We start from the raw sequence: 27,336 nt of genomic DNA on the forward strand, positions 1-27,336 counted from the left end.
TCCCACACGGGTGCAGGGGCCCAAGAATTTGGGCCATCTTCCACTGATTTTCCAGACCATTAGCAGAGAGCTGGATTGGAAGTAGAGCAGCTGGGACCAAAACCAGCGCCTATATGGGATGCTGGCACTGTAGGCAGAGGCTTAACCTACTGTACCACAGTGCTGGCCCTAGATAGCTCTTGGATTTTCCAGGTATTAAGTCATTTGCCCATGAGTTGTTCATCCATTCTTTCATTCAACAAATTTTACTGAGCACTGTAGTTTTAGGTGTTGGATTATTTAGTACATTAGACTCTATTACCATTTAGAAAAATCAGACTCCATTCTCAAGGTGCACACAGTTCAATCAGGGAAACACACAATAACCAATGCTGAGGGTACGGGTGATAAGTGCCAGGGGGGAGAGTGCTTTGCTTGTCCAAAGGAGGACAGCCAAGCTGAACAGAGGTGCCGTTACTTGAATTGCAAAGGCCCAGGAAGGTGACCTGAGAACTACAGTTGGGTAAGCTTATTGGTGGGAAATAGAATGTGGCTTTTGGATATCTTTAGGTATGGAATGACTGGGCTCAAGACAAGGGTTAGGTGGCAAGACAGAGGTGGGGTAGTGGATGGAGAGAGGGCTATAGAGTTTCGCAGGGTTCAGCTTTTGTACACCTTAGTGCTCTAAACTAAGGACTTGAATTTTACTCTGAAAAGTCCCAGAGAGAACCATGAAATGACCATGGAAAGGTTAATTAGAATAGTGCTTTAGAAAGACGGTTGGGGCCAGCGCCAAGGCTCACTAGGCTAATCCTCCACCTGTGGCGCAGGCACCCTGGGTTCTAGTCCCAGTTGGGGCACTGGATTCTGTCCCGGTTGCTCCTCTTCCAGTCCAGCTCTCTGCTGTGGTCTGGGAGTGCAGTGGAGGATGGCCCAAGTGCTTGGGCCCTGAACCTACATGGGAGACCAGGAGAAAACACCTGGCTCCTGGCTTCGGATTGGAGCAACACGCCGGCCGTAGTGGCCATTTGGAGGGTGAACCAATGGAATGAAGACCTTTCTCTCTGTTTCTCTCTCTCACTGTCTAACTCTGCCTGTCCAAGAAAAAAAAAAAGGCCATTGGATCACTAGAGTAGACTGATATTTCAGATGGGGAACAATGGAGCATGAAGAAAAACGGCATAAGAGAATTGGAGATGAGGGGCATGAGTAGCTGGAGGATAGAGCCAATGGGTGAGGGATGGGGAAAATGAAGGATGACTTCTAGCTTTGCTTTGGTTTGGTAGATGGGCATTTCCCAAGATAGAAAACAGGGAGCAGGTTTTGTAGACTATATGTGTTCTATTTCTTTTTTAAAGTTTATTTATTTGACAAGCAGAATTAGAGAGAGAGAGAGAGAGAGAGAGAGAGAGAGAGAGAGATTTTCCATCTGCTGGTCAGCCTCCCAAATGACCACAACATTCAGGGATGTGCCAGGCCAAAACCAGGAGCCAGGAACTCCATCTGGGTCTCTGATGCGGGTGGCAGGGACCCAAGCACTTGGGCCATCTTCCACTTCCCTCCCAGGCACATTAGCTTGGAGTTGGATTGGAAGTGGAACAGTCAGGACTCAAATTGGTGCCCAGATGGGATGCTAGCATTTCAGGCATTGGTTTAACCCACTGCACCACAATGCTGGTCCTGATTTTTATTTTTAAGAATATTAATTGGGGCTGCCACTGTGGCTTAGTGGGTAAAAGCCACCACCTGCAGTACCAGCATCCCATATGGTCGCCAGTTCAAGTCCTGGCTGCTCTACTTCTGATCTAGCTCTCTGCTATGGCCTGAGAAAGCAGTGGAAGATGGCCCAAGTCCTTGGGCCCCTGCACCCATGTGGAGACCTGGAGGAGGCTCCTGGCTTTGGATCAGCGCAGCTGTGGCCATTGTGGCCAACTGGGGAGTAAGCTAGCAGATGCAAGACCTCTCTCTCTCTCTCTCCCCCTCTGTGTAACTCTATCAAATAAATAAATAAATAAATCTTTTTTTAAAAAGAATATTTATTTATAGTCGAGAGAAAGAGAGCAAGAATGCCTCCAAGAGCTGGGGTGGGGCCAGGACATAGCCAGGAGACTAGAACTCAATCTGGAGTCTTCCATATGGGTAGCAGGGGCCCAAGTATTTAAGCCATGACCTGCTGCTTCTCAGGGTGTATACTGGCAGAAACCTGGAACCAGAAGTGGATCAAGACTTGAACTCAGACACTCCTAGGCACTCTGATATGGCATATGAGAATCTCAAGCAGTGTTTAATCTACTGTCTACTGTACCAAACACTCACCCTAGCATGTGTTCTATTTTGATATGCTAAACTATATTGGTAGTTGGGTTTGGAGGAGAGATGGATTTGTTAACCATCAGACATACATATTAAGCTTAAAAAATTACTTGAAAGGCAGGGAGAAAGAGAGAGAGAGAGAGAGAGAGAGAGAGAGAGAGCACTCCTATTCTGTTCACTCTCCAAATTCCTACAATGGCTGGAAGTGGGCCTGAGTTGGCCCATGGCCAGAGCCAGGACCACAGGCCTCTCACAAGGGTGGCAGGAACTCAATACTTGATCCATCACTGCTGCCTCCCAGGTTCTGTATTGGCAGGAAGCTGTGGTTAGGAGCTAAAGCTGGAGTTGAATATAGGCACTCTAATGCGGATGTGGGCATCTTAACTACTAGGCTAAACATGCATTCCTATCAATGGTTTTTGAAATCTTGAATTAGATGAGTTCACCAAGGAGATTGTATAGGGTGAAAAGAACTGGGAGTCAAGGATGGAACTTTGAGATACTGACATTTTTATATCCATTGAAAGACATATAACCTTTATTTATTTATTTTTAAAGATGTATTATTTATTTGAAAGGTAGATACAAACAGAGATAGAGATCTTCCATTTGCTGGTTCACTCCCTAAATGGCCGTAGTAGCAGGGGCTGGGCCGGGATGAAGCCAGGAGCCAGGAGCTTCTTCCAGGTTTTTCATGTGGGTAGCAGGGTCCCAAGCACTTGGGCCATCCTCTGCTGCTTTCTCATGCACACTATCAGGGAGCTGGATTGGAAGTGGAGCAGCCAGGAATAGAACTGACACCCATATGGGACACCTGCACTGCAGGCAGAGGCTTAGCCTTCTATGCCACAGCACCTGCCCTGACACAAAGCCTTTAAAGGAGCCTGAAGGCTAGCATGACCAGCCTCCCTGGTTTGCTCTGGAGTGAGCAGTTTCTTGGGACGTGGTGTTAAAACTGGGATAGTTCTAAACCAACTGGGATGACTGGTTACTCTACCAAAGAATTTCTGGAAGAGGTAGTAGGAAGAAACAAGAGCCTATGATGTGAATTACAGTGCTTGAAGGAAGGAATAGTGGGCAAAGATGACAAATATTGCTAAGATTATGTTAGATAAAGATAGAAAATGTCATCGAAATTTGGGATGTTGAGAGGTTTCAGGGTCATTTAAAGATGGAAGTCGGTTTACAGTGAGTTCGAGTTCCTGACAGTGATATAGGACCTTTTGAAGAAGTTGTTACACAACCAGATTTTGGTTGTTTTATAGTCTTAGTTAATCTATAAGCATCTACTTTAGAATGTTCCTGGGGGAGGGAAAGATAAATTCTCAGCTATTTCTATGTTCAAATAGTTCTGTTCAAGTATTAAATGTGATTATCTTAGTGAACATATTTTAATTATTTGATTGTAGTCTCCTGGCCATTAAATCTCATTAAGTTTGCTTTAGTAAGTGGCTCTTTCCATCCTCCCTTCTGTAAGTTATGGAAACCTCTGATGGTTATTCTTCTTCTATATTTTTTTACATGATTGGAAAATGAATAATTGTAATTTTTAGATGTCTGAGTTCTTGATATTAAAAAATAGAAATTTACACTTATAGCCAATAATAATTCATTGTATACTTAAAATTTATTAACAATATAGAATTCATGTAAAGTAGGCTTCAATTTGGAAATTACACCTTTTGTAATTTGTAATTTGGATTACACCTTTTGGTTCTAGGAGGAAGAAGACCTCTGCATATAAAGTTAGCAGAAGATGGGCTGCATTTGAAAATACTCACTCAACTCTCTGGAATTCTAAACAAAAATTCCAGGAAGGCTTGGAGGCTTCTCTAGAGCAAGGTCAATTTCAGGGAAGAAGATGTATTTTATTTTTTAGCAGCTTCTCAGATTCTAAGAATTCCCTCTTCCTTAAATTAAGTGTTAATAAGAAATCACAGCATAGCTAGGATGCTCTCAAAGCTCTCTTTCCCTCCACATTGTCCGCTGCTTTTTGGGAGCCAGCTCTGATCAGCCACTAGGGGGCCAGAGTGGAGTTTCTTTCTCTAGCTACTTTCTAAGCCTTTTTTTTACCTCCTGAACTGTGTGTGGCAAGGCACTTGAAACAGGATGCTGAATTTGGACTAAAGTCTGGATGTTGCTTGATTTATGCTTTACAAAGGGAATACCTGCACTTCCAGTGTGTGATTGGAAGTACTTATCAAAACCGCTTACATTTCAGTAACCACTTTTGGTCTTTGCTGCCACGTGATGTTGTCTTTCATTAAACAATGGCCCATTTGGTGGGTTGGGGGTAGGTTTCTTTCTGCTTTATTCAAACTTATCCTGCCCCTCTATTTCATGCAGAGTATGGGTAGGTCTGATGGTCCTTCCTGTTGGCAGCAAGCCACCTGCGTTCTCAGTTGACCTCGGGGCTCCTGGCATGGAGGGGAGTTGAAAAGTGCTGTTGCCTGCAGTGCCATTATTCCATATGGGTGCAGGTTTGAGTGCCAGTTGCTCCATTTCCAATCCAGCTCTCTGCTATGGCCTGGGAAAGCAGTAGAAGATGGCCCAAGTGCTTGGGTCCCTGTACCCACGTGGGAAACCCAGAGAAAGATCCTGGCTCCTGGCTTTGGATCAGCCCATCTCTGGCCTTTGTGGCCATCTGGGGAGTAAACCAGCGGATGGAAGACCTCTCTCTGCCTCTGCCTTTACTTCTCTGCAACTCTTTCAAATAAATGAATAAATCTTAAAAAAAAATAAAAAGAAAAGAAAAAGAAAAGCGCTAGGCACAGATTCTAACTACTGCCTCCAGCACACGGATTCTTGAAGAGTGGTACCTCAGGGTTTGGGGTCCTGAAATGAGCAGAGGGCTGGCTGTATGGTATCTCCTGGTCATCGCTGCTCCCTTCAGGAGCCTGCTTCCACCAAGCCCTTGCAGCTCAGCTCTCCGAGTGCAGTGTCTCTGATCATTCCCTGGGTATCTGGGTGGAAGTTCTCTCCTTCGTGGACCCTCCCTGAGACCGTCAAGTGGATCCAGATCAATGGCGTCCCCTTCTGTGAAGGCTGGAACTCTGTAGATCCCTAAGAGTCTTCTCCCATCTACAGGGGGAATTTGGGGATTAACTTTCTGGGCAAACTAGTGGCCAGCTTGGTCCACCTTTCCTCTCATCCCTGTAGAATAATGCCTCCTCCATTCATTTATCTTCTCCCATAGCTTCATATCATAGTCTGTGGTCTTCTGAGCCAACCTTTTCCTAGCACTGTCCTCCTTCTTGACCCTCTTCAGTAGGATCTCTGGAGCTCTCAAATCAGAACAAATATATTCTTATAGGCACCGTATATACACCAGATGTTCCTTGATCTTGCTTTAATTAAAAATGACTCCCTGGCATCCCATATGAGTGTCGGTTCAAGTCCCAGCTGCTCCACTTCTGATCCAGCTTCCTGCTAACGTGCCTGGGAAAGCAGCAGAAAATGGCCCAAGTATTTGGGCCCCTACCGCCCATGTGGGAGACCTGGGTGGAGGTCTATGCTCTTGGCTTCCGCCTGGCCAAGCCCCACACGTTGTGGCCACCTGGGGAGTGAATCAGTAGGTGGAAGATTTCTCTCTCTGTGCGTCTCCCTCTCTCTCTGTAACTCTGCCTTTCAAATAAATAAATAAATAAATAAATAAATAAATAAATCTTTAAGAAAAAAACCTATCTCCAAGGACACTGCTTTATGTAAGCCTCACAAGTGGAAGCCAATTGTCACGGACTGCCCTTCACATCAGCACTGGAAAGGGATCAGTGTCTCCCTGAGGGCCTCCTGTGACTTGTCCTCCACTATACCACTCATCTACTGCTGTGTTGTGGCATCAAAAACCCAGAAACTCCTCCCCCTCCCTGCTTTTTTTTCCCCCCTGGAGATTCTTGCCATGAAATTCTACCACCCTCTTGTTCTTAGTTCGGTTACTGGAGAAGCTCCCAACTTCTCCTCACCCAGGTCCTGCCAACATCCGGTATGACTTCGGCAGTGCAGCGGGTGACTCATCTGCCGCCACATCCTTTTGGTTCCTGAGCTGCAGTAACCTTTTCTTCCACATTCCTGAGCCACCCACTCCCATGGCCAGACCTTCTGGGCCTCACATCAAATTGCCTTTTCTCTGAAGTAACAAATCCAACCTGTCCACAGTCTGAGATCACACACTCCTAACACTTTTGCTCTCTTTGACTCTCTCTTTTCACCAAGTCTTCTAAAGTTCTTATCTCTTGATTCTTTACTTGTTCAACAGCTTCTTGCCCTCACTGCTGTTCTACTTGGCTTAACTTATAAAAGTTAAACCATCTCCATTGCCTGCTGTTCTTCTCCTTGGCAAGATCCAGACCTTGGAAGAAGAATTGACCTTGCCTGTGCCTCCGTGTTGGGGCTCACAACTGCCCCAGAATGGGTAGACTGATGTTGTTGTCAATTCGTGACTTCTGACATTGACGCTGCTCTAACGTCTCCATCGTCATTTGCAGTTTCTTCAGTCAGCTCTCTTCATCTCTCCATGCTCCACAGATGGTCTATTGATTTCCTCTCTGTCTTCCATACACATGGCCCTGCTATCACCCCCTTCACTCTAGCAGTTCCTGTGTGTGGTGCTGTAGCCAGAATAGAGAGGCCACCAGATGAAAATTCTTAGCTCCTTTTGCTTTCTCATGAAGCACATACAACAGCCATGTCCCCCATGTCTTTCCCTCCTCCTCTCTCATTGCAGTGGTGCTAAGTCCACCAACACCCCAAGGCTGCCTGCTCTCTGAAGCCCATCCTTGCTCAGGAACTGGCACACCTGTCATTTTGATATATCTTTAACTTCTTCTTATCATCTGAACAAATATCTAAGTATCTTTTTTGATTACTAAAAGTCAGCCTCTGTTTCTTGATGATCCTTGATATTTTTCATCCCTCAGGATTGTTCATCGGTGGAATAGTCACTCACCAGTCATATCTCCACTTTGGTGCCTTTCCTCCGGGAAGACTGCCTTGACTTCTGTCTGCACTATGCAGTGGGGTAGGCGCCTTCACAGTTTGCCTACTCCTCCTTTTACTGAACTTATCGTGGTCTGCTGAGTATGAAATCTGTCCAGCTGCTCATTGTAATTGTAAGCACAGCAAAGACAGTCATCATGGTCTCTCTATCATCTACCACAACTTGAGTGCTTGTGCACTTGTCAAACGAATGAAAGAATGGATTGCAGTATCTGGAACATCATGGTGATGAGAAAGTGAAGAAGTCACCATCTCCAGATGGCTCATCAGGTCACTGAGATGTTGAAAACATTTTTTTTTCACCCTGCGCCAGATCTGAATTGGTTAGGAAAGAATACAAAAGAAAGGAACAAAGATGGGCTATTGACCCTCTTTCCTTCAAACTCCAGGCTTTCTTTGACTATATCAAAAACTATGCAAAACAACCATATCTCAAGCCTGAAACAATCTGTCCCCACATCCTCATTCAGGTGAAATCTGAAAAATGTGACGTTCCCCCACCACCCCAACACAGCACATGAATGAAGGTAAAATTGGTAAAATCTTGATAAAGTCATTGGATTTTTTTAATCAATGTTGATTTCCTGGTTCTGATATTGTAATATAGTTACTCAGGAGGTTAGCACTGGAGAAACCTGGGTGAGGGATTTACATAGTCTCTCTCTCTCATTGCATATTGCAATGACATTCAATCTACAATTGTCTCTGAACTAAATCTTTTTGTTTTTTAAAGAATAAACACTTTTAGAGATGTGTTTGCAGTGTGTGTTTGTGTGTGTGTGTGTGCTAGGGTCAAATCCCAGGTACAGCATGGAGTGGCTGAGTGAACAATGTCACGATGTATCTGTCTGAATAGAGTGCCTCCAATTCATGTTCATGCAGAACCTCAGAACACAATCCTATTTAAAGATGGGGTGTTTGTGGATGTAATTGGTGACCAAGAGGCTATACTGATGCTATTATAAGAGGAGAAAACAGGGTGCAGGGAAGAGGTCCATTTGAAGGCACAGGTAAGGACTGTGTGAGCACCACCCAAGGACCGCCGGGATTGCTGCAACCACACGAAGCTTGTCAAAGGCAGCGAGGGTCTGCCCTGGTGTCTTCAGAGGGAACAGGACGGAAGGACACCTTGGTTTTCAAATCCCTGCCTCCAGACCTGTGCGGCAGTCGATTCTTGTGTTCTAAGGCATGCAGGCTGTCTGGGCAGCCCTAGGACACTAATACACAAGGAGAGTAGTCATTCCTTTTCATCTTGCTTATTCTTCCTTAAATGCTTCTTTTCCCTTACACGATACAGAAAAATCCACGTATGTTTGCTCCTTTTGTCATTTTTCCTCCTTACCTCCTTCCTTCGTTGGCAGAATCCTTTGAGTTGGAAGAAGAATTGGATCATCTCTTGCAGCAAATGTAACATAGACCTCACCACCATTGCTTTTGGTCAGTGATACCTATCAGTAATACAATTACATGCAAAACACTTGCAAACACTCCATCAACTCTAATCCTCACTACACATTTGCAGAAGAGGAAATATTGTTTCTGTGATGAAATTAAACCTCAGAAATCACTTCCTAAAGGTGATCTGATTTATATGGATGAAGTTTACCAACATGCTTGACGTATGGCAAAATGGAACAAAACCACCTGTAAAAACTTTTTTTTTATTTGACAGGTAGAGTTACAGACAGTGAGAGAGAGAGAGAGAGAGAGAGAGAGAGAGAAGGGTCTTCCTTCCATTGGTTCACTCCCTAAATGGCCGCTACGGCCGGCGCTGCACCTATCTGAAGCCAGGAGCCAGATGCTTCCTCCTGGTCTCCCATGTGGGTGCAGGGCCCAAGCACTTGGGCCATCCTCCACTGCCTTCCCTGGGCCACAGCAGAGAGCTGGACTGAAAGAGGAGCAACCGGGACTAGAACCCAGCGCCTATATGGGACGCCGACGTCACAGGCGGAGGATTAACCAAGTGAGCCACGGCACCGGTCCCATCCTGTATATATTTTTTTTTTAAGTGAGCCTAGGACAGTTAGCTCTGACAATTCCAGACAAAAAACAAAGATGTCCAGTGAGTTGCCTGCTCCATAGTTTGCTTGTTAGCCCAAATAAAATTTCTGGGGCAAGCGTTTGGTTGGGACGCCAGCATCAGATATGAGAGGGTTTGGGTTTGATACTTCCCTCCTGCTCCTGGTTCTAGCTTCCTGCTAATGCAGACACTGGGAGGCATCAGATGATGGATCCAGCAGTAGGATCCCTGCCTCCCGTATGGGAGAACTGGATTGAGTTCCTAGCTCCTGGCTTTGACCTGACCCAGTCCTGACCATTGCAAGCATTTGGGAAGTAAACCTAATAGGATGGGAACACTTCTCTCTGTCTCTCTCTGACTTTTGAATAAATAAATGAAATTAGCAAAACAAAGTATTATGAATATGCAGTACACACTTCAGATATTTAAATCTTGTTATTTCCCCAAATACACAGTGCCAAGGCCCTTTCCCATGATGATACCTGTGCATATTTAGAGTCTCCGCATGCAGCCCCCACTCGGTGACCTGTCTGCTCTTCTCATCTCCTCCTCCCCAGAAGCCAGCACAGGTGCCTGGGGACTTCAGGTCTTGGCAGTGATGGACTGCATAATCACCATGGGGCTACGGCCTGGCTGCTGGCCACCTACAGAGGCTGGTGTTGGGGCTCGACAGTGGCTAATTCATGCTTCAGACCTGGACCCCTGCTGCTAGGAAAAAATGGTGATTAGAGGGAAAAAGTGTCTCAACCTTGCCCTTTGAGTTGAAGATAAAGAAAGCTTCAGGTACAAAAGGATGTTTTTCGATGAGCTATTTGCAGAATGGTTAATATCTTCTAACAAATAAAGTCAATAGAGACAACGAAGAAATACTTCAGAGAATATTGCATAACCCAAGTATTGAAAGATCTACCAGGATGTTTTGTTGTCCTCATCTCATCAAGCTCAATGCTTGAACATTTTGATTTGGGATAGGCAGGTAGCAAGATTAGGGCCATGAGCTGGAAGCCACACTCCCTGCCCTGTGTAATCCTATCAGTTAAATCACTTCTTTCCCAGAATGGATCCCCCTACCCCTGGGACCTGGGGAAGGTACCACATAGCCACTCCCCTTCTAACCTCATAAAACAGGAGCGCGCGCTCTCTCTCTGTCTCTCTCTGTCTCCCTCTCTGTCTCTCTTTCTCTTTGCAGATGAAGATGAGACAGGGTGCTGAGGCACTGTCTCTCTACTTCCCTCCCCTTCCGCTTCCCTTCGGCCCACTCTTTCTTTTTTAAAAAAAAAAGATTAATTTAATTTATTTTTTTTTGAAAGACAAGAGTTATAGAGAGAGGTAGAGATAGAGAGAGAGGTCTTCCATCTGCTGGTTCACTCCCCAGGTGGCTGCAATGGCCGGAGCTGTGCGATCTGAATCCAGGAACCAGGAGCTTCTTCCGGTTCTCTCACGTGGGTGCAGGGGCTCAAGGACTTGGGCCATATTCTACTGCCTTCCCAGGCCATAGCAGAGAGCTGGATTGGAAGAGGAGTAACCAGGACTAGAACTGGCACCCATATGGGATGCCAGTGCTTCAGGCCAGGGCGTTAACCCACTGCACCACAGCGCTGGTCCCCTGGCCCACTCTTTTCCTGAACTATGCCTGTGTGTGTGTGTGTGTGTGTGTTCCTCACCTTTATTTATTTTTAAAGTTTCTTTTTGTTTATTTATTTGAGGTGTGGAGTTACAGAGAGAGGGAGAGGGAGAGGTCTTCCATCCGTTGTTTACTCCCCAAATGACCACAACAGCTGGAGCTGGGCCAGTCCAAAGCCAGGAGCCAGGAGCTTCTTCCAGGTCTCCCACGCCAGTGTAGACCAGTGGAAGACCTGGATAAATCTTCTGGCTTTGGCCTGGCTCAGCCTTAGATGTTGCAGCCACTTGGGGGGTGAACCACTGGATGGAAAACCTGTCTCTCTTTCTCTCCCTCTCTGTAACTCTGACTTTCAAATCAATCAATCAATCAATAAATCTATTTAAAGATTGATTGATTTATTTGAAAGAGTTACACAGAGAGAGAAGGAGAGGCAAAGAGAAAGGGAGAGGGAGAGGGAGAGAGAGAGAGGTCTTCCATCTACTGGTTCACTCCCCAATTGGCCACAATGGCCAGAGATCTGCTCATCCAAAGCCAGGAGCCATGAGCTTCTTCCAGGTCTCCCATGCAAGTGCAGGGGCCCAAAGACTTGGGTCATCTTCCACTGCTTTCCAAGGCCATAGCAGAGAGCTGGATCAGAAGTGGAGCAGCCAGGACTCGAACTGGTAACCATCTGGGATGCCGGCACTGCAGGTGGTGGCTTTGCCCACTACGCCACAGTGCTGGCCCCAATAAACCAATCTTTCAAAAAAAAAGTGATTCTCATTTATGTTATTTAACACTGTGGGTGTTTTGTTTTCAAACATGGACCTAGTCAGATTTTTTTTCTGCTAAAACATAAGTTAATTGAAATTTAAAGCCTGAGTTGAGAAAGATGCAAAGGAAAATTCAGCAGCGGGAAGTAAGAAGAAATAAATAACTCCCCAAACAGATCCTACATGTTGGTCCTTTAGGCTTTCTTTTATTTCTCTAAAAGATTTATTTTTTTCATTTGAGAGGTAGAGTTACAGACAGAGAAAGGGAGAGACAGAAAGGTCTTCCAAATGGCTGCAACGGCCAGATCTGGGCCAATCTGAAGCCGATCTGGAGCCGATCTGAAGCCAGGAGCTTCCTCTGTGTCTCCCACGTGGGTGCAGGGACCCAAGGATGTGGGCTGTCCTTTCCCAGGCCTTAGCAGAGAGCTGGATCTGAAGAGGAGCAGCCAGGACACAAACTGGCACCATATGAGATGCTGTCGAGTGCTGGCCCCGCATTAGGCTTTCTTTGCTGACAGTTTTCCAAACGCCCCTGTCGTTGCTTATTGGGAGGGGCTGTAAGAGAGGTTTCGTGTACTGTGAAGTGCTTTCTTTCTTCAGGATGAGCACTGGGCTCTGCCTGTTTTTTCCTGGTGTGTCTTATGATCCAGGACTGTGTTAGCCTCACAATGGGAGCAATGTAGTGGAGCTTCTGTAGGCTTCTTTCTCAGCAGATGGAAAAAAGCCTAGTGATCTCTGATATCGAGTCCTTCAGGAAAGTATTGCCAAGCTCCTAGGAAGGGTGCGCCCATCGGCTGGCAAGAGCAAAGCTATTGTCCTTAGACCATGTTCCTCGAAACACTGAGTCTAGTAGCAGGTTCCACTCCGACCTGCACAACAGCATCTGCATTCAAATTACTGGGCTAGAAATGGTTCCAACTGGAGTTTATTGGTATTTAAATGTGAACATACTATTCTGATATGAGCTCCCATCTGTCCATCAAAAATGTGTCCTTCTTTCAGTACTTTCTGAGCTTTACTATGGAGACTAGAGAAAAAGGAGAATTCTGTTTTCAAAGGAGCTTACAAATCAGATTGGAGAGGGAGAGACTGGTTTTATTAACATTTAACAAGTGCTTTCCATGTGCCAGGCATGGGTCAAAGTTCCTTATATGCATGAACTCTTTTCATCTTCAAAACATTTACTAGCTAGGTGATATTTTTTTATCATCGTTTTACAGGTGAAGAAGCTGAGTGGAGGAAATTTGGAACCTTGCCCAAGGTCAAACACTCAGTAAGTGATAAAGTCAGCCACAGCCTCGGGCAAGTTGACTGCACTGTTTTCTTATACTTCAAGTTGGGCACAGCACACACACGTATCACTCTTAGTAATGAAAGGTAAGAATCACTAACAACACTAAGACAGTGATGAACGGGGAGATCAGCCTTGGTTGAGATATTCAATGAAGGATTCATGATATGAAACCAAAGCTAGATCTAAACAAATGATGTTTCTATTTACATGATATATATCGTATATATTTAGCATCTTGTCAGAGATGGCCATTAGGGCAAGAGAGCCCTGGCAAGCACACAAGAACAAAAATTCCTTGTTTCTCAAACATCATTGACTGCGAAGTCATTTTTCCCCTGGGAACACCCAACAAGCATCTTTTGGCACACCCATTTTATTGCAATTTGGAAAATTTCAGTTTCGAGCTGACTCTATTTCAGGGCCATTCTTTTGCAGAGGCCACCCTGGAGTCCTTCGCCTCTGCTGTGGTGGCCTGAAGGGATGGGCGAAGGTACAGGGGCAAGGGCTACAGGAAACTTCGGTGGATAGGTTTTGTAAGCTTTGAGGGGAATTCATGAAAACTCGACAGCTTATCAGGCTTAGCTTTTCGCCACACCTTCTCTCCAGCCAAGGCTGTCTGTGTTCTTGTCGACTTTAGGACACTCTCAGGTTAGTCAGAGTGGTTCAGGACCATTTACTTTAAAATCAGAAGACATAGTGCCTTGTTTTATCATTGTATTCTTAGTGCCACAGGAATGCTGTCTTTCCTTCCTTCATTTTTTTTTTAAGATTTATTTATTTATTTGAAAGTCAGAGTCACAAAGAGAGAGAGACAGAAAGAGAGAGAGAGAGAGAGAGAGAGGTCTTCCGTTCACTGGCTCACTCCCCAGTTGGCCGCAATGGCCGGAGCTGTGCCAATCCAAAGCCAGGAGCCAGGAGCTTCCTCCGGGTCTCCCACGTGGGTGCAGCGGCCCAAGGACTTGGGCCATCTCCTACTGCTCTCCCAGGCCACAGCAGAGAGCTGGATCAGAAAACGAGCAGCTGGGACTAGAACTGGCACCTGTATGGGATGCTGGCGTTTAAGTTTTTTAAAAATTATTTATTTGAAAGGCAGAGTTACACACCACACACACATACACACACACACACACAGAGATCTACCATCCATTGGTTCACTCCCCAAATGGCTGCAACAGCCAAGGCTGGGTCAGGCTAAAGCAAGGAGCCAGGAGCCAGGAGCCAGGAGCCAGGAGCTTCAACTGTGTCTCCCATGTAGGTTCAGGGGCCCAGGTACTGGGGCTGTCTTCAGCTACTTTCCCAGGTGCATTAGCAGGGAGCTGGATCAAAAGTGGAGCTGCTGGGACATGAACTGGTGCCCATATGAGGCCAGCATTGTAGACAGTGGCTTTACTTATTATGACACAATGCTGGTCCCTAAAGCTTGAAATTTTCTAATAAACTTGGTGACATAATTGAAAGCAGAAAAGCCCACAGTGGCCCATCCATCCCATTTCCTTGCAGGGAGGAGCTGTGTCTGCTCCCTTCTTTGACAGGATGTTAACATGTGCTCTGCTAGGTGCCAGCTCTGGGACAGACAATATTCAGTAACTAAGGACACATCTGGAAATGTGGGAGTGTCAGGAGCCAGGTGCATCCTGGGAGACCCCGATCCAGGACGGCTCCTGTAGCACCTGGGTAAAAGCCCAGCAAAGCCTGACACACAGCATCAATGCCACGACCAGAAAGAATTACGGCTTTGGTGGCATGGAAACAAGGGAGAGAAAAATGACTCTCATTTTAAGGAGCTGTTTCCTTCATAAACACTTCTGACAGAACTGCTAAGAAAAGATAGTCTTCCATTCTAGAACCCAGGGACTCAACAGAAAAGCAGACTGTAGCTGAGGCGGAATTTCACTGAGCAACAAGGGGTAATCTTTTTCCCAAATAAATAAGTCAAAAATTAACCAATCTCTTAAAATATATGAATTTGATTTCCTGATAGGAAACTGCCAGCATTTCTTTATTACATTTTTTCTCCATAAATTCTCAGCATTCTCAGCCTTGTGTGAACAGTTACTGGCCACGTCTTTTGTAATTTAAGAGGAGAATTTACATCTACTGAAAGCCTACTGCCAGCACCGTGGCTCACTAGGCTAATCCTCCGCCTTGCGGCGCTGGCACACGGGGTTCTAGTCCTGGTCGGGGTGCTGGATTCCTGGTCAGGGTGCCGGTTTCTGTCCCGGTTGCCCCTCTTCCAGGCCAGCTCTCTGCTGTGGCCAGGGAGTGCAGTGGAGGATGGCCCAAGTCCTTGGGCCCTGCACCCCATGGGAGACCAGCATAAGCACCTGGCTCCTGCCATCAGATCAGCGCGGTGCGTCGGCCGCAGCGCCCCGGCCGTGGCGGCCATTGGAGGGTGAACCAACGGCAAAGGAAGACCTTTCTCTCTGTCTCTCTCTCTCTCACTGTCCACTCTGCCTGTTAAAAATAAATAAATAAATAAATAAATAAATAAAAGAAAGCCTACCATGAGATTGGTGCTTTATGTATGCAGTCCTTTTTAATTACAACAGCAACATTATAAAAGATATTAATTGGAAATAATTTTTAGAGTGGTTTTAGTAATTTCTCTGAAGCCACAGAGTACATTAGTGACAGAACCAGGATTGGGACACATTTCCTTCTTTCTTTCTTTCTTTCTTTCTTTCTTTCTTTCTTTCTTTCTTTCTTTCTTTCTTTCTTTCTTTCAAGATTATTTATCCAAAAGGTAGAGTTACAGAGAGAGAAAGAGGGAGGCACACACATGCACACACACACACAGAGATCTTCCATCTGCTGGCTCACTCCCCAAATGGCAGCAACAGCCGGGACTGGGCCGAGAAGAAGCCAGGAGCCAGGAGCCGGAGCCAGGAGCTTCTTCCTGGTCTCCCTCTTGGGTCCATGGGCCCAATAACTTGGATCACCTTCCGCTTTCCCACGCATATTCGCAGGGAGCTGGATTGTCAGTGGAGCAGCTAGGATTTGAACTGGAGCCCATGTGGGATGCTGACACTGCAGACCCACTATGCCACAGCATGGGCCCCAGGACCTACTTCTTCGACAAGGGTCTACCTTCTGTTATGCTGTACTCTGGTAGGGAGCTTTGGCTGCATTTGAGCTGTCACAACGGTTCTGTGAATTTTCTAGGAGGCCTTTACTGGTAGTGTCAGCCTCTGATACAGGTCTGACTGCTCTAGGAGCAACTGAGTCTTTTTATGTTTCAGTGCCCAGCACAATATCTGCCACACAATGGATCGTCAATCAATATTTGCTTAACTGAAATTTGACTGCTCCTGTATGCTTGGCCTATTTGACAATGCTTAGGCTGGGTTCTCAGGTATATTTGAAAGTCATGTTTGACCTTCCTTCCTTTGGAATACCACTGGGGTCTCCCTTTTGATTTTTGACTTTATGATATGGAATATCTGTGAAGGAGAAAGTGGCTTTGCACTTAGATACAGGGAGGCATTAAGGGATAAGAGGACAAATCTTAACAAAATGGATGTGGGAGAAGATATGAAGACACAAGGGTGTTTCTGGGAAACACGATAGATTCTTTCTCTCCTGTTTCCATATAGATGTAGGAGTTGTCCCACCTGAACTGATATTTCGTTCTTCATGGCCTCCAATCCTGAAAGATGAGACTGCATTTTTCACAAATAATCCTTGCCCTGAGTCTGCTATGTTTTCACCACTGAAAACCTTGTACTTCGTTCCCATTCATACATGAGTTTGACCAATGTGAGTCAGAAAAGCAGTGAGACCGGGGAAATGCAGAGCGGAAAGGTGGGCCCATCTCCTTAGCTCGGGATGAACTGGCAAGCGACGCCTCGTGGATGTGGGCATTTCTGCAGCCCAAACAGAAGGGGTCCCATGGACCATGTCTGCACAGGGCTCTTTCCTCAAATGCTTCCTCTCCTAAGCGGAGGGTCCTTTTTGTCGAATGTGATTGGTTGGCTGATAACACATTACCTGGTGAGAATGAGGATATCTTCATACTGTGATGTTTTTAAGAAATTATCTTTATTTTTAATTGTTCATCTAGACATGCCAATGGATAGTGAGGCCACATTTTGAGCAAAACTCACAGAGTGGATTTTTTTTTTTTTCAAACCTCACATGGGTACACAAAACAACACAATTTTTAAGGATTTGCTTCAAAGGAAAAAGCATGAGAAATACAGTGAGATGCAAGCTTATAACCAAATCCAAATCCGGGAGCAGATCCGATTCAACATGAGAAAAGGAAACAAAACAAGCCTGTGCTCTGTAGGAAGCACTGCCTGCAGACAGGTGGCTGGACGCTCTAAGGCCATCGTGGGAAGCTGTGAACAGGAAGAAGCGAGTGAGTTCCTACTCAGCCTGGCAAGGAGGGATGTGCATATCAGCGTTTCGTGAATACAGTTCTGACTGTTCGTTAATTGCAGTGATAAAAAGGGAAAGCAGATTTTGCTGATCAGCCCTGCTTGGCAGTGATACATATTCTCACTTACTTTGATCTAAACTTTACCTTTTGGCCTTCTACTAAAAATAGCCCTTTGATTCCTTTCTTCTCAACCGATGAAGCAGCTAAACTTGGTAAGCCAACTATTGGGGATCTGTGGCCCAGAGGAATAAGATAGTAAAGAAAAGAGTCTAACCAGCCATTAGACTCCCCTATTAAAAGTGAGAGAGCCACTGATAGGCAAGAAAAAAAGCCTTCACATTCTTCTTCTGCCAACAAGTGGGGAACTCAAGGCCTCTCCAGGTGGTGAACGAAGGAGACTGATGCATCTGGTTTACACATCATGTCTCGTTTCACTTCAGATTTTGGTTGTACTGGTAGAAACTCTGTATTCTTAGCCATTGGGTATTTGAGCTCTTCTTCAAGACTTAATTGTCAAATAAACTCTTTTGCCCTATAACTTGGTACTACTAAGAATTCCCTCACCCAATCTTATTTAGTTAAATTAGGATATAATTATAATTCGAAGTCCATTTCCTAAACTCAAGATAGAGGCCTCATCAGCTAAAATAGTGTCTTCTGTCCTAACTCTGCTTTCTTAGCCCCAGCAATTGCATTCCTTGATTTGATCTCATATACATTGAAAACAGCCCCCTCTCCATATCAACACATAAAAGTAAGAGTCTGGAAGCAAGACTAAACCCAACATATTCTCTTCTGGGGCCTCACCGAGCTGACAAGCTTCAGAAGATTAAAGTGATAAAGAAACACATGTCAGTTCATAGCTATGACAGAAAAAAAAAAAAAAGTCAGTGTTCAGTCCTCATAACTTCCCTTCTTACCCACATCAGTGACTTCACGTGTCATTCACCCGTTTCATAAGTCTTTACACTTGCTTTAGCACCATCTGACAACCTCTTCTACCAGCTTTTCCAAATTTCCCTGAATTCTGTAAGCCTCAGTCTCTCTATAGGAACCTGGTACAGGCCAGCCACCTTCCTAACATTTCATTTGTATGATGGGATGGAAAAAACCCATAAAATCAGTTGCACTTAGGAAATGAGAGCTAGCAGTCATTCTGTCGGCTTATGAAACAGCTCGACAGCAGCAGAAATGATCATTCTTCCACTACCATATTGTTTTCAGGTAAAAAAGAAGGGGCAGCGATAATTTTCATCTGACATTAGGTATGCTAGAACTTCTAAAAGAAAAGTTCAATGCACAGAGTGTAGCAGACTAGAGAAGGCGCTGTCACAGATGGGAATTGCAGCCAAATGTCCGCTGGAAAAAAAACAAAAACAAAAAACAAAAAACAACACAACCAGCAACAAAATTCCAAGGAGACTCTGCTAGCTAGAGCCATAATTAACCACAGTGACCTGCCAGCAAGGTAATATCTGTCATAAAACTGAAATATTTTCTTTACTTAAATAACGTTAACTTCAGCTAAACAGTTGGGTAGTTGTCCACCTGGAATTAAGAGAAAAAAAAAGAAAAATCCAGTTATAGTTCACACCAAAGAAATGTACGCCAAGCATAAACCAAAGGTACTTTGGTACTGTAGCCACAACAGACAAATGCGTGGTATGGGACCAGGGGATCCCCTGGCGGTGAGACGACAGGGTGGTAGAAGGTTTTCGAGACCGGCTGTGTCTCGTGGGAGGCTGACACACTGCCCTGTTCCATAATGAGTCACAGAAACACAAGCTTATCAGGCCACTTCTTCAAACAGGGTGCGGCGGCGCTGTGTTGAAAAGTGGCTTCAGGCTGGCTGAAAGGGTCTTGTGGGTGCCGGAGGTGAAACATTGTAGTTTCAAGCAGAATACGCATCCGCTTTGCAACAGGTTTCCTCAAAGACCTTATGAGCTTTGGGTTTGTGAACTTAGCTGGACAGCACAAAGATGGACAGGGGCAGGCAGTTCAGAGAGCCATCTGGGAGGATTTAAATTGGGCGGCTTTCAGGACATGAAAGGATGTTTAAAGTTAAGGCCTTTATCTGCAAACCATAGTATATTAATAAACTCTATACCGTATTTACAAATGCATTCTCTCGTATGAAAACTAACAGTATTCTGTTCACAGTGCCATTGTTTAGACAGGTAGCGATCCCATAATACTCATGTATTTTGGCATGGGAATCAGTAGCGCTTGGTATTTACAAGGAAATGTACACGGGGGGAATATAAACAGGTCTCGGAATCCGTAAAAGACAGATTGGCTGATGGTGCAAAGGAATGAACTGTACAGCACCTTCCCCTCGGATCGGCTGGGAAACGTGGGTCCTGAAATCGAGAAGATGCCGAATCTCTGACCCCAAGTGGCATCAAGTCAGTAAGAAAACAATGAACCCGCGTGCACGTTTGGGTGCATTGAGTAATCTTAGTCCAAAGTTTCAGCTCCTTTGTCTTAGTGCACAAAATAGAAAAGTTAAAAAGATTTATTATTATTTTATAATAATAATAATAATTATTATTAAAATAGAAGGTTCTCTCTCTCCCGTTCTCATTTGTGCTCTGGCACCTAACAACCAATATCCTTGGCGGTCCGAATATGCTGGTGTTTTTGTCATGCAGTTCAGCAGTCAGATGGCAAATGCTGGAGCTGCCCGTCCCAGGGTGACCCAGTGTGACCCGGGGCCCCCGGCGGGGACGGGGCCCAGCCCCTCTTCCTCGCTCCCCGTCTTCTCCTCGAGGGGTGAGGGGGTGGGTGGGGGAGGCGAGCCTGCCCCTGGAATCAGCTCCCACGTTCCTGATTGGAGTCGCTCGTTTCGGCAGCGAATGCTGAGGTGACAGATGGCTTCTGTACAGCTTGGGAAGAGGAGGGGAGGCAGGTCCGTAGCAGGAGGGTGGCGTTCAAAAGAGGGCCCCGGGGCGCAAAGCGCAGACAGCGGCTGAGGGGGCCGGCGGGGGCCCGGGCACGCCTCCGCCCTCCCTGGAGGCCTGGCTGCGGGAGAGTCCTCCGGCCCGCCGGCTCTAGGGGGCGTCGCCCTCGGCCACCGTCTGCTCCTCGGCCTCAGTCCCCGGGCCTGCGGGCTCCGGGCCGCCGCCGGCCCTGCTCCTGTGCTGCTTGGGCAGCAGGCTCTTCCACTGGGCCTTGTTGTGGGCGAGGTGGCTCAGCATGTTCTCAGACAGGCAGCTGTTCCCGGTGAAGCGGGCCCACTCGCGGAAGAGGGGCTCCACGATGTAGGTCATGAAACCTGGAAGGGGCAAAGCCACACGCGTCACCACGGAGGGCAGGGGGAACCCACCGGCAGGAAACGGGACGACACTGGCGCTCACTGTTCTGGGTCCCGGAGCATGAGCTAGGTCGCTGTGGGCTTGTCCCTTCACCCCTGTGTGCCTCAGTTTCCTAAAAAGGTGCTCAAATGATTTCACACGTGTGCTGCGTTTGGAAAGCTCCAGGCATGGAGTAACGCATAACTATTGGCTGTGGCTATTTGCTGAGGGATAACGACGAGCAAGCAGGAAGAGAGAAGCGTGCGAGTGGGGAGCTGAGGCAGCAGGTGCGGGTGGGGGGGGGGGCGAGGACGGGATAGGAACATGACGGGGGAGGGATTCTTCCCTGCTTCGGACCGTCTGAATTCATGCATTTATCCTGTAGGAGATTTTTTCCCCCAAGATTATTGTTTATAGTTTTGTCTTCTTTCAATAATGTTAAATCACAACATTTAGGCAAAAAAAAAAATTCATTTGTGTTCGATACAGATTTTACATGTGAAAACCCCTACTGTAATGACTACAGAAGTTGTCTGATATTAGGCTTCCTTGTTTACAAGCCTGTTGTCTTAATTATTCGATTTGTTCCTTTCTAACCATGTTTCACTGTTAATGTGCTTTCCACACCAAACCTGATTTGTTAAGCAATGATTATGTTCAGCCTAGGCTGGAATTACTGGAATCATCACAGACTTGGACTTACATAGGATTTGTGTCCTTGAAATGAATGTGAGGCAGGAGAAGGGAAATGTTTTTTCAGCATAATAAAGATTTCCAGCAACGAACCCTGTACGTTTGTGGCATGTGAATTATAAGACTTGATTACATCAGCTTTTTATTGGACAAACAGCAGACACTTTGGGGATGCTATACAGGTGGGGAAAGGATGCGGCAATGTAAAATGCTATCTTGCAGGGCCAGTGTTGTGGCACAGTGGGTGAAGCCACAGCCTGCAGCGCTGGCATCCCATGTGGGCGCCAGTTCCAGTCCCGGCTGCTCCATTTCCAATGCAGCTCCCTGCTAGTGTGCCTGGGAGGGCAGCAGAGGATGACTAGAGTACTTGGGCCCCTGCACCCACATTAGAGACCCAGAAGAAGCTCCTGGCTCTGGACTTGGGATTGGCCCAGCTTGGGTTGTTACAGCCATTTGGGGAGTAAGCCTGTGGATGAAGGATCTCTCTCTCTCTTTCTCTCCCTTTCTCTCTCTGTGTGGCTCTGCCTTTCAAATAAACAAATAAATACTTAAAAAACAATGCTATCATGCATTTCTGTACTATCTCATTTTACATGGAATATGATTTGAATATTGTGAGATCATCTTAGATAATCTGAACTCAAGGAAAAATGTTAAGCCAGTGACTTTATGTTTGTATTGGTATTAAAAAATTATTAGAGAGAGAGAGAAAGAGGGAGAGAGAGAGAGAAACAGAGATCCTCCCCACTGGTTCATTCCTTGGATGCCTGCAGCCTACAAAAGTTGAGGCTGGGGTAGGACTGGAGCTGGGAGCAAGGAACTCCACTCCACGTCCCCCACATGGGTGGCAGGAACTCAAGGACTTGAGTCATCACCTCTGCCTCCCAGGGTCTGCAGTAGCAGGAAGCTGGAGTCAGGAGCTGGAGCCAGATACTGAACACAGGCTCTCTGATGTGGGATGTGGGCATTTTAACTGCCAGGCTAAACATCCACCCCTGCATATGGCAATTTGATAGAGTTCTATAGGGAGTCAGCCAATAAAGGCTTCCCATTTTGCTCGCTGCTGTTGAATTTTCTCCATCTCCTTCATGATCTCTATATTTAATTCTGCATATCTTTCACCTTGAAGAGCCTAGATATTAGATGGTGAAAAAGATAGCAAGCAAAATGATATTATAGAATGTAAAGTTTAAAGTGTGAATATTTATTAAATTTATCTAAGTATAAAAATTTACAAATCCAACATTTTGAAATTCACACTTTAAAAATCAACTCATTTTCTTCCTGAAATTACCCTGGAGCTATATGCCTGTATGTATACTCATCAGCTATAAAGACATTTTATGCTAGACGGAAAAGCTATTTTAAAGTCTGAATAGATAGCACGAGGCAGTTGTTGAAATAAAGGAGAGCTTCTGCATTGTCAGATTTGGAGCCCTGTCCATCATGATGGTGTCAGTTTCTGGCTTCTCAAGCATATTTTCCTCCTGGAGGTGTGGGAGGAGGGGAGGGGAGGCATGGTGGGGAGGGAGGGAAGAGAGGAATGGTGGGGAGGGAGAGGGGCATGGTGGGGAGGGAGGGAAGAGAGGAATGGTGGGGAGGGGAGGCATGGTGGGGAGGGAGGGAAGAGAGGAATGGTGGGGAGGGGAGGGGCATGGTGGCCCTCGGACTAGACCTGAAATGAAGGAATACCCCTTCTTCTTCATTTGCCAACATGTTTCACCCATTAGAGATTCAGTTGACTGGAAGCTTCTTTTTAAAATACAAAATTTGGTGGCGAGAAGGAAGTGGAGAAGGGGACAATAAGCCCAGGTCCACTTGGGTTAATGTGAATTACTTACAAAAAGCCATCTAAGCCTGACTGAGGCTGGCATTCAGGAAATGCTTATCTTGGATGGGGTCATGAAACAGAAGGGAGTCAGGACAGAGGAAATAGTTGCATTACTTGAGAGCCTATGAAAAAATCGTCTTGGAATGGAGGCAGAGAGTGGAACTTGCAGCACCCAGGAGACTCAGTTTACCTACCTGGCTTTTCCAGTTTCGCCTGGTCTCTCCCTGCCACACTGCTCAACACTGAGCCTGTGTAAGGGCTGGCAGAGGTGGCACCACGCAGAGAAGGGTTCACGTACTAAGCGTTGCTTCATAATCACCGCTTTCTCTTTATAACCGGTAAGCTGGTGCAGCATCCTACTCACTCAACCCTCATCCCATTTTTAAAAGAGGTATCTATGGAAACCACATGTTCCTGGGCTGAAAATCAGGACGTATGAACTGACAGAATAAGTGTGCGCTCACGACAACAACAGGACAGAAGCACTGAGATCCGCTCAGTCCTGCACACGCAGGCTGCGTGCTTCCACAGTGTGCATGCTTTTGCTGGGGGCTTCAGAATGCCATTAATGGCTGCCTGGCAAGCTTTTCCTAGCCAGAGCTTAGCACAGCGAATCTCAGGGTGGGGACTCTGGTCGGTATCTCATCTGCAGAACCTCCGGGGCTCCAACAGCTGATGGCTGAGAGCTGACCTGAGGAGGCTGCGGCTGCGTTTCTGTTTCTGTTGCTGATGCTCTTTCCTTTCCTTGTAACTCCCCCGCACTTCTGAGTTATCACCGGCCCTGCCCTGGGTTCCACTGTCTTACATGCCCCGCCTCTAACTTTTTTTTTTTTTAAGAGTTATTTATTTATTTGAAAGGCAGAGAGAGATAGAGAGATAGAGATAGAGACAAAGATAGATAAATAGAGATAGGTAGCTAGGTAGCTAGAGAAAGAGAGAGAGAGAGAGAGAGAGAGAGAATATCTTGCATTGCATCTATAGGTTCACTCCCCAAATGCCTGCAACAACTGGGGCTGGGATCAGGCCAAAGTCAGAAGCCAGGAACTCAGTTTGGGTCTCCAACATGGATGGCAGGGACCCAAGTACTTAAGCCATCAACTCCCTGCCTTCCATGGTGCTTATTAGCAGGAAGTTGGAATTGGAAGTGGAGGAGGCCAGGATTGGAACTCCCCAGGCACTCAGCATCGTAACTGCTACACCAACTGCCCTCTCCTGCCCTCAGCTTTTATGTTGAGGAACCAGGTTAATTGGGAAGACAATATAACAATATCAAGGGCAATTTGGAAAGAAACTATGGATCACCATGAATTGCATAATTATCGCACACTTATTTTATTGATTATGTATTTCTTTCAACCTCTGTAGCTAGCTTTACTTTGTTCCTATTTCTTCATGATGATTTTATGACTCTTTGGTGGTCTGTGGGTTACATCAGATCCCCAGGGAGGCCAGCAGATCATGCTAACTTGCTCTGGCTTTCTTCAGTTTTGGCTTCCCCCTTCCCTGCCAAAGTCAAAGCAAACAACCTAGAGCTTTGCAGAGGTCTGCAGCACTGGACACTATCCGAAATCTGTGGGACAGGTAAAAAACAAAACAAAACAAAACAAAACACCCTGAACTGCTACATGTCAGGGCCAGAGTTCACAGCAGAAAAATTAAAGTTCTGAGTTTGTTTCAATCGCAATTGCAATTGCAAGGAAAAGAAAGGTTTGCTTTCACTGTACACAGTATCGGTGGGCTGTTTTAAGGTGTGACAGGAATTCTTATTGTAGCAAAATCATTTCTTGCACTAAAGTGCCTGGAATTCCATAGCTTGGTTTGCCCAATGACTTTATGCATCACTCAATTAGATAAAGTCATAATTATTTTTGGATGTCTTGACACTGCCCTTCAACAACGGTTTATGACAACTGACGCTTGCAAGAAGAATGTGTTTTTCAGAGAATGAGACTGATAATAAGTTCTGAAGTGGGGAGTTGAGAGACGTGGGACTCCAGGCCATAATGGGAGAGCAAGGCTTGCAGACCTTACTCGTGGGGACAGGGCCGCTGGGCACGAGTGTTCGGAGTGTGGGGTGGGAGCCCAAGTGCAAGGGTCTCATAGGCAGATTCTGCTGACTTCTCACCCTTCAAGCCCCAAGGGGAATACGAATAATTGATTTCTGTTTCTTTTCAACTACTCTATTTGATTTGGATTCTATTCTAAACTACAACATTGCTACAGGTTAGCTAATGGTCTGCAACACAGCTTTTATGCTGTATTTCATATTTTCTCAATTGAGAACTGTCTGGTGTATCAGCCATGTGTAAAGTGTTTATTTGGATTCAAAGGGGGCGCTGATGAAGCTTCAGTGCTGATCTCTCAAAAGCTGGTGCAGCTCTTTACTTTGTCATTGCTGGCAGAGGCGCCCAAAACATTCATTTCAAATGGACAGTGATTCCACTCACCAAGTTGTATGCTAGGGATAGAGTCTTTCTGTTGGTTACAAAGAGGACTGATTTCCAGTTCAAATTTCTGTTCAAGGTCACCTAGGACGAAAGAAGAAAGAAGAAAGACGTTGGGAACCCAGGATTCACACAATGAGTGTCAGTAGTTTTAATGACCCTGCTGGACGAAGTTATTCTGGGAATTACTGGGCCCTGCCTTGTTATCATTAGGGGCCCTTTAGCACTGCCTTGCTGTGCCTTGCTCTGGTAGCTTCCGTGAAAATTTAAAATAGCAGGATGTTAATGACCTTCTAGAATAGGCTCATTGTAAAGAGGTGTGCTCTGGGACTAGAACAAACTTTTGAACACGATTTAGAAAAACACGAAAACAACGAATGGGTAATTCCCTAACATGAAATGGGAGTTCTGGTTTTAAGTTATAGGTTAAGAAAACAGGCTTTATTCCCTTCCCTCCACCTTCCCTCATTTCACACTGCCTGGCCCCAGTCTGGTTTCACCCGAGGACAACCAAGAATAATAAGTAGCTGAGAAACAGGGTAGAAGGACCAGGAAGATCTCATGTGGCAGCATTTCAGTCTGCAGCTACAAAATTAGGCAGAAATAAGGGTCCAGTATCTTTCATACCAAACCCTCAGACTATTACCTAACGTAATTGAAGCTTACAAAAAGTATAAGGGTCAGAATGATATTTCTTTTTAATGTTTTTGTCGGCTTGAAGACCCAAGGGGAAAAATGCATCATAATAAAGCTTTATTAGACTACATTAGCATTGCTTCCTTAGGGCGAACAATTGTAATTTTTGTATTGGATAAAGCAATCTGGTTAATCTTGGGCGGGGGAGGAGGCTGGTGCTCAGACATGCTAGCTGGTGTTTACCGTTGTGATCCTACCCCCCTAAGCAACAGGAGAGAAAACAGCGACATTTACATAGTGCTCACTGGGTGCGGGCACTGCTGTCAGTGTTTTGCATGTGCTAGTTCATCTCACCCTCATGGTGACATCATCATCATCTCCACTTTGAGGTCTCTGAGATGCCGGGATGGTTAAAAACCTTAACCCCAGGTCACACTGCCAGGACAGGGATGCCTGGATTCCAAGCCAGGGAGTTTGGGTTCAGCCGGCCTGTGCTTGGCCACCGAGCCAGACCACATTCTTTCTGTCACTTCCTCTGAAGCCCAGCTTCCTGTGGTCCCTCTTCCCAGCCTGGTGAGCCTCAGGTGAGGGTCAGGCTTCTCTGGGGTGTTCAGGGGAGCCTCGGGTCTCGGGTGCTTCAGCTCCACGTGAGCACAAACTCTGAGCTCAGGGCAGGCTTCCATTTCCCATCACCAGGCATTTGCCTTATTTCTGTTAATTAGTCAAACTAGAGATTTTAGAAGAGTTATCTGGAACATTTCTGTTCCCCTCCTGCTCTGTCTTGAGGCGCCCATTCCTGTTTCTTCCTGTCTTGCTTAGAGTACTGTGTGACCCCCTTTTCATTCTACCTAACCCTAGTTTGGTTTCTCATTACACACGCTTTTAGAAAGATAAATTTTCATTTTATTTGAAAGTCAGAGAGAAAGAGAGAAGCAGAGATGGGCAGAGATCTCCCATCTGCTGGTTCATTCTCCAAACGCCTGCAATAGCTGGGGCTGGGCCAGGCCAAGTTCAGGAGCTGAAAGCTCAATCCTGGTCTCCCATGTCAGTGGCAGGGACCAGGTCCTTGAGCCATCACTGC

At 45.9% G+C, this 27,336-nt stretch overlaps 1 protein-coding gene across 3 annotated transcripts in view; it reads right to left on the bottom strand.

Moving 5' to 3' along the window:
- Positions 1-16,996: 16,996 nt before the first annotated feature.
- Positions 16,997-27,336, bottom strand: part of PDE7B (phosphodiesterase 7B) — a 358,034-nt gene continuing 347,694 nt past the window's right edge. For all 3 annotated transcript variants that reach the window (XM_008263552.4, XM_002714841.4, XM_008263554.4), the window contains 2 exons: positions 25,623-25,703; positions 16,997-20,632 (listed from right to left, as the gene is read on the bottom strand). In XM_008263552.4, the coding sequence (XP_008261774.1) occupies positions 20,409-20,632; positions 25,623-25,703 (305 nt within the window). In that variant the 3' untranslated portion in view covers positions 16,997-20,408. The remainder of the gene's footprint in view (positions 20,633-25,622; positions 25,704-27,336) is intronic.

This window comes from Oryctolagus cuniculus, chromosome 5 (genome assembly GCF_964237555.1).
Source record: "Oryctolagus cuniculus chromosome 5, mOryCun1.1, whole genome shotgun sequence".
Lineage (NCBI taxonomy): Eukaryota > Metazoa > Chordata > Mammalia > Lagomorpha > Leporidae > Oryctolagus > Oryctolagus cuniculus.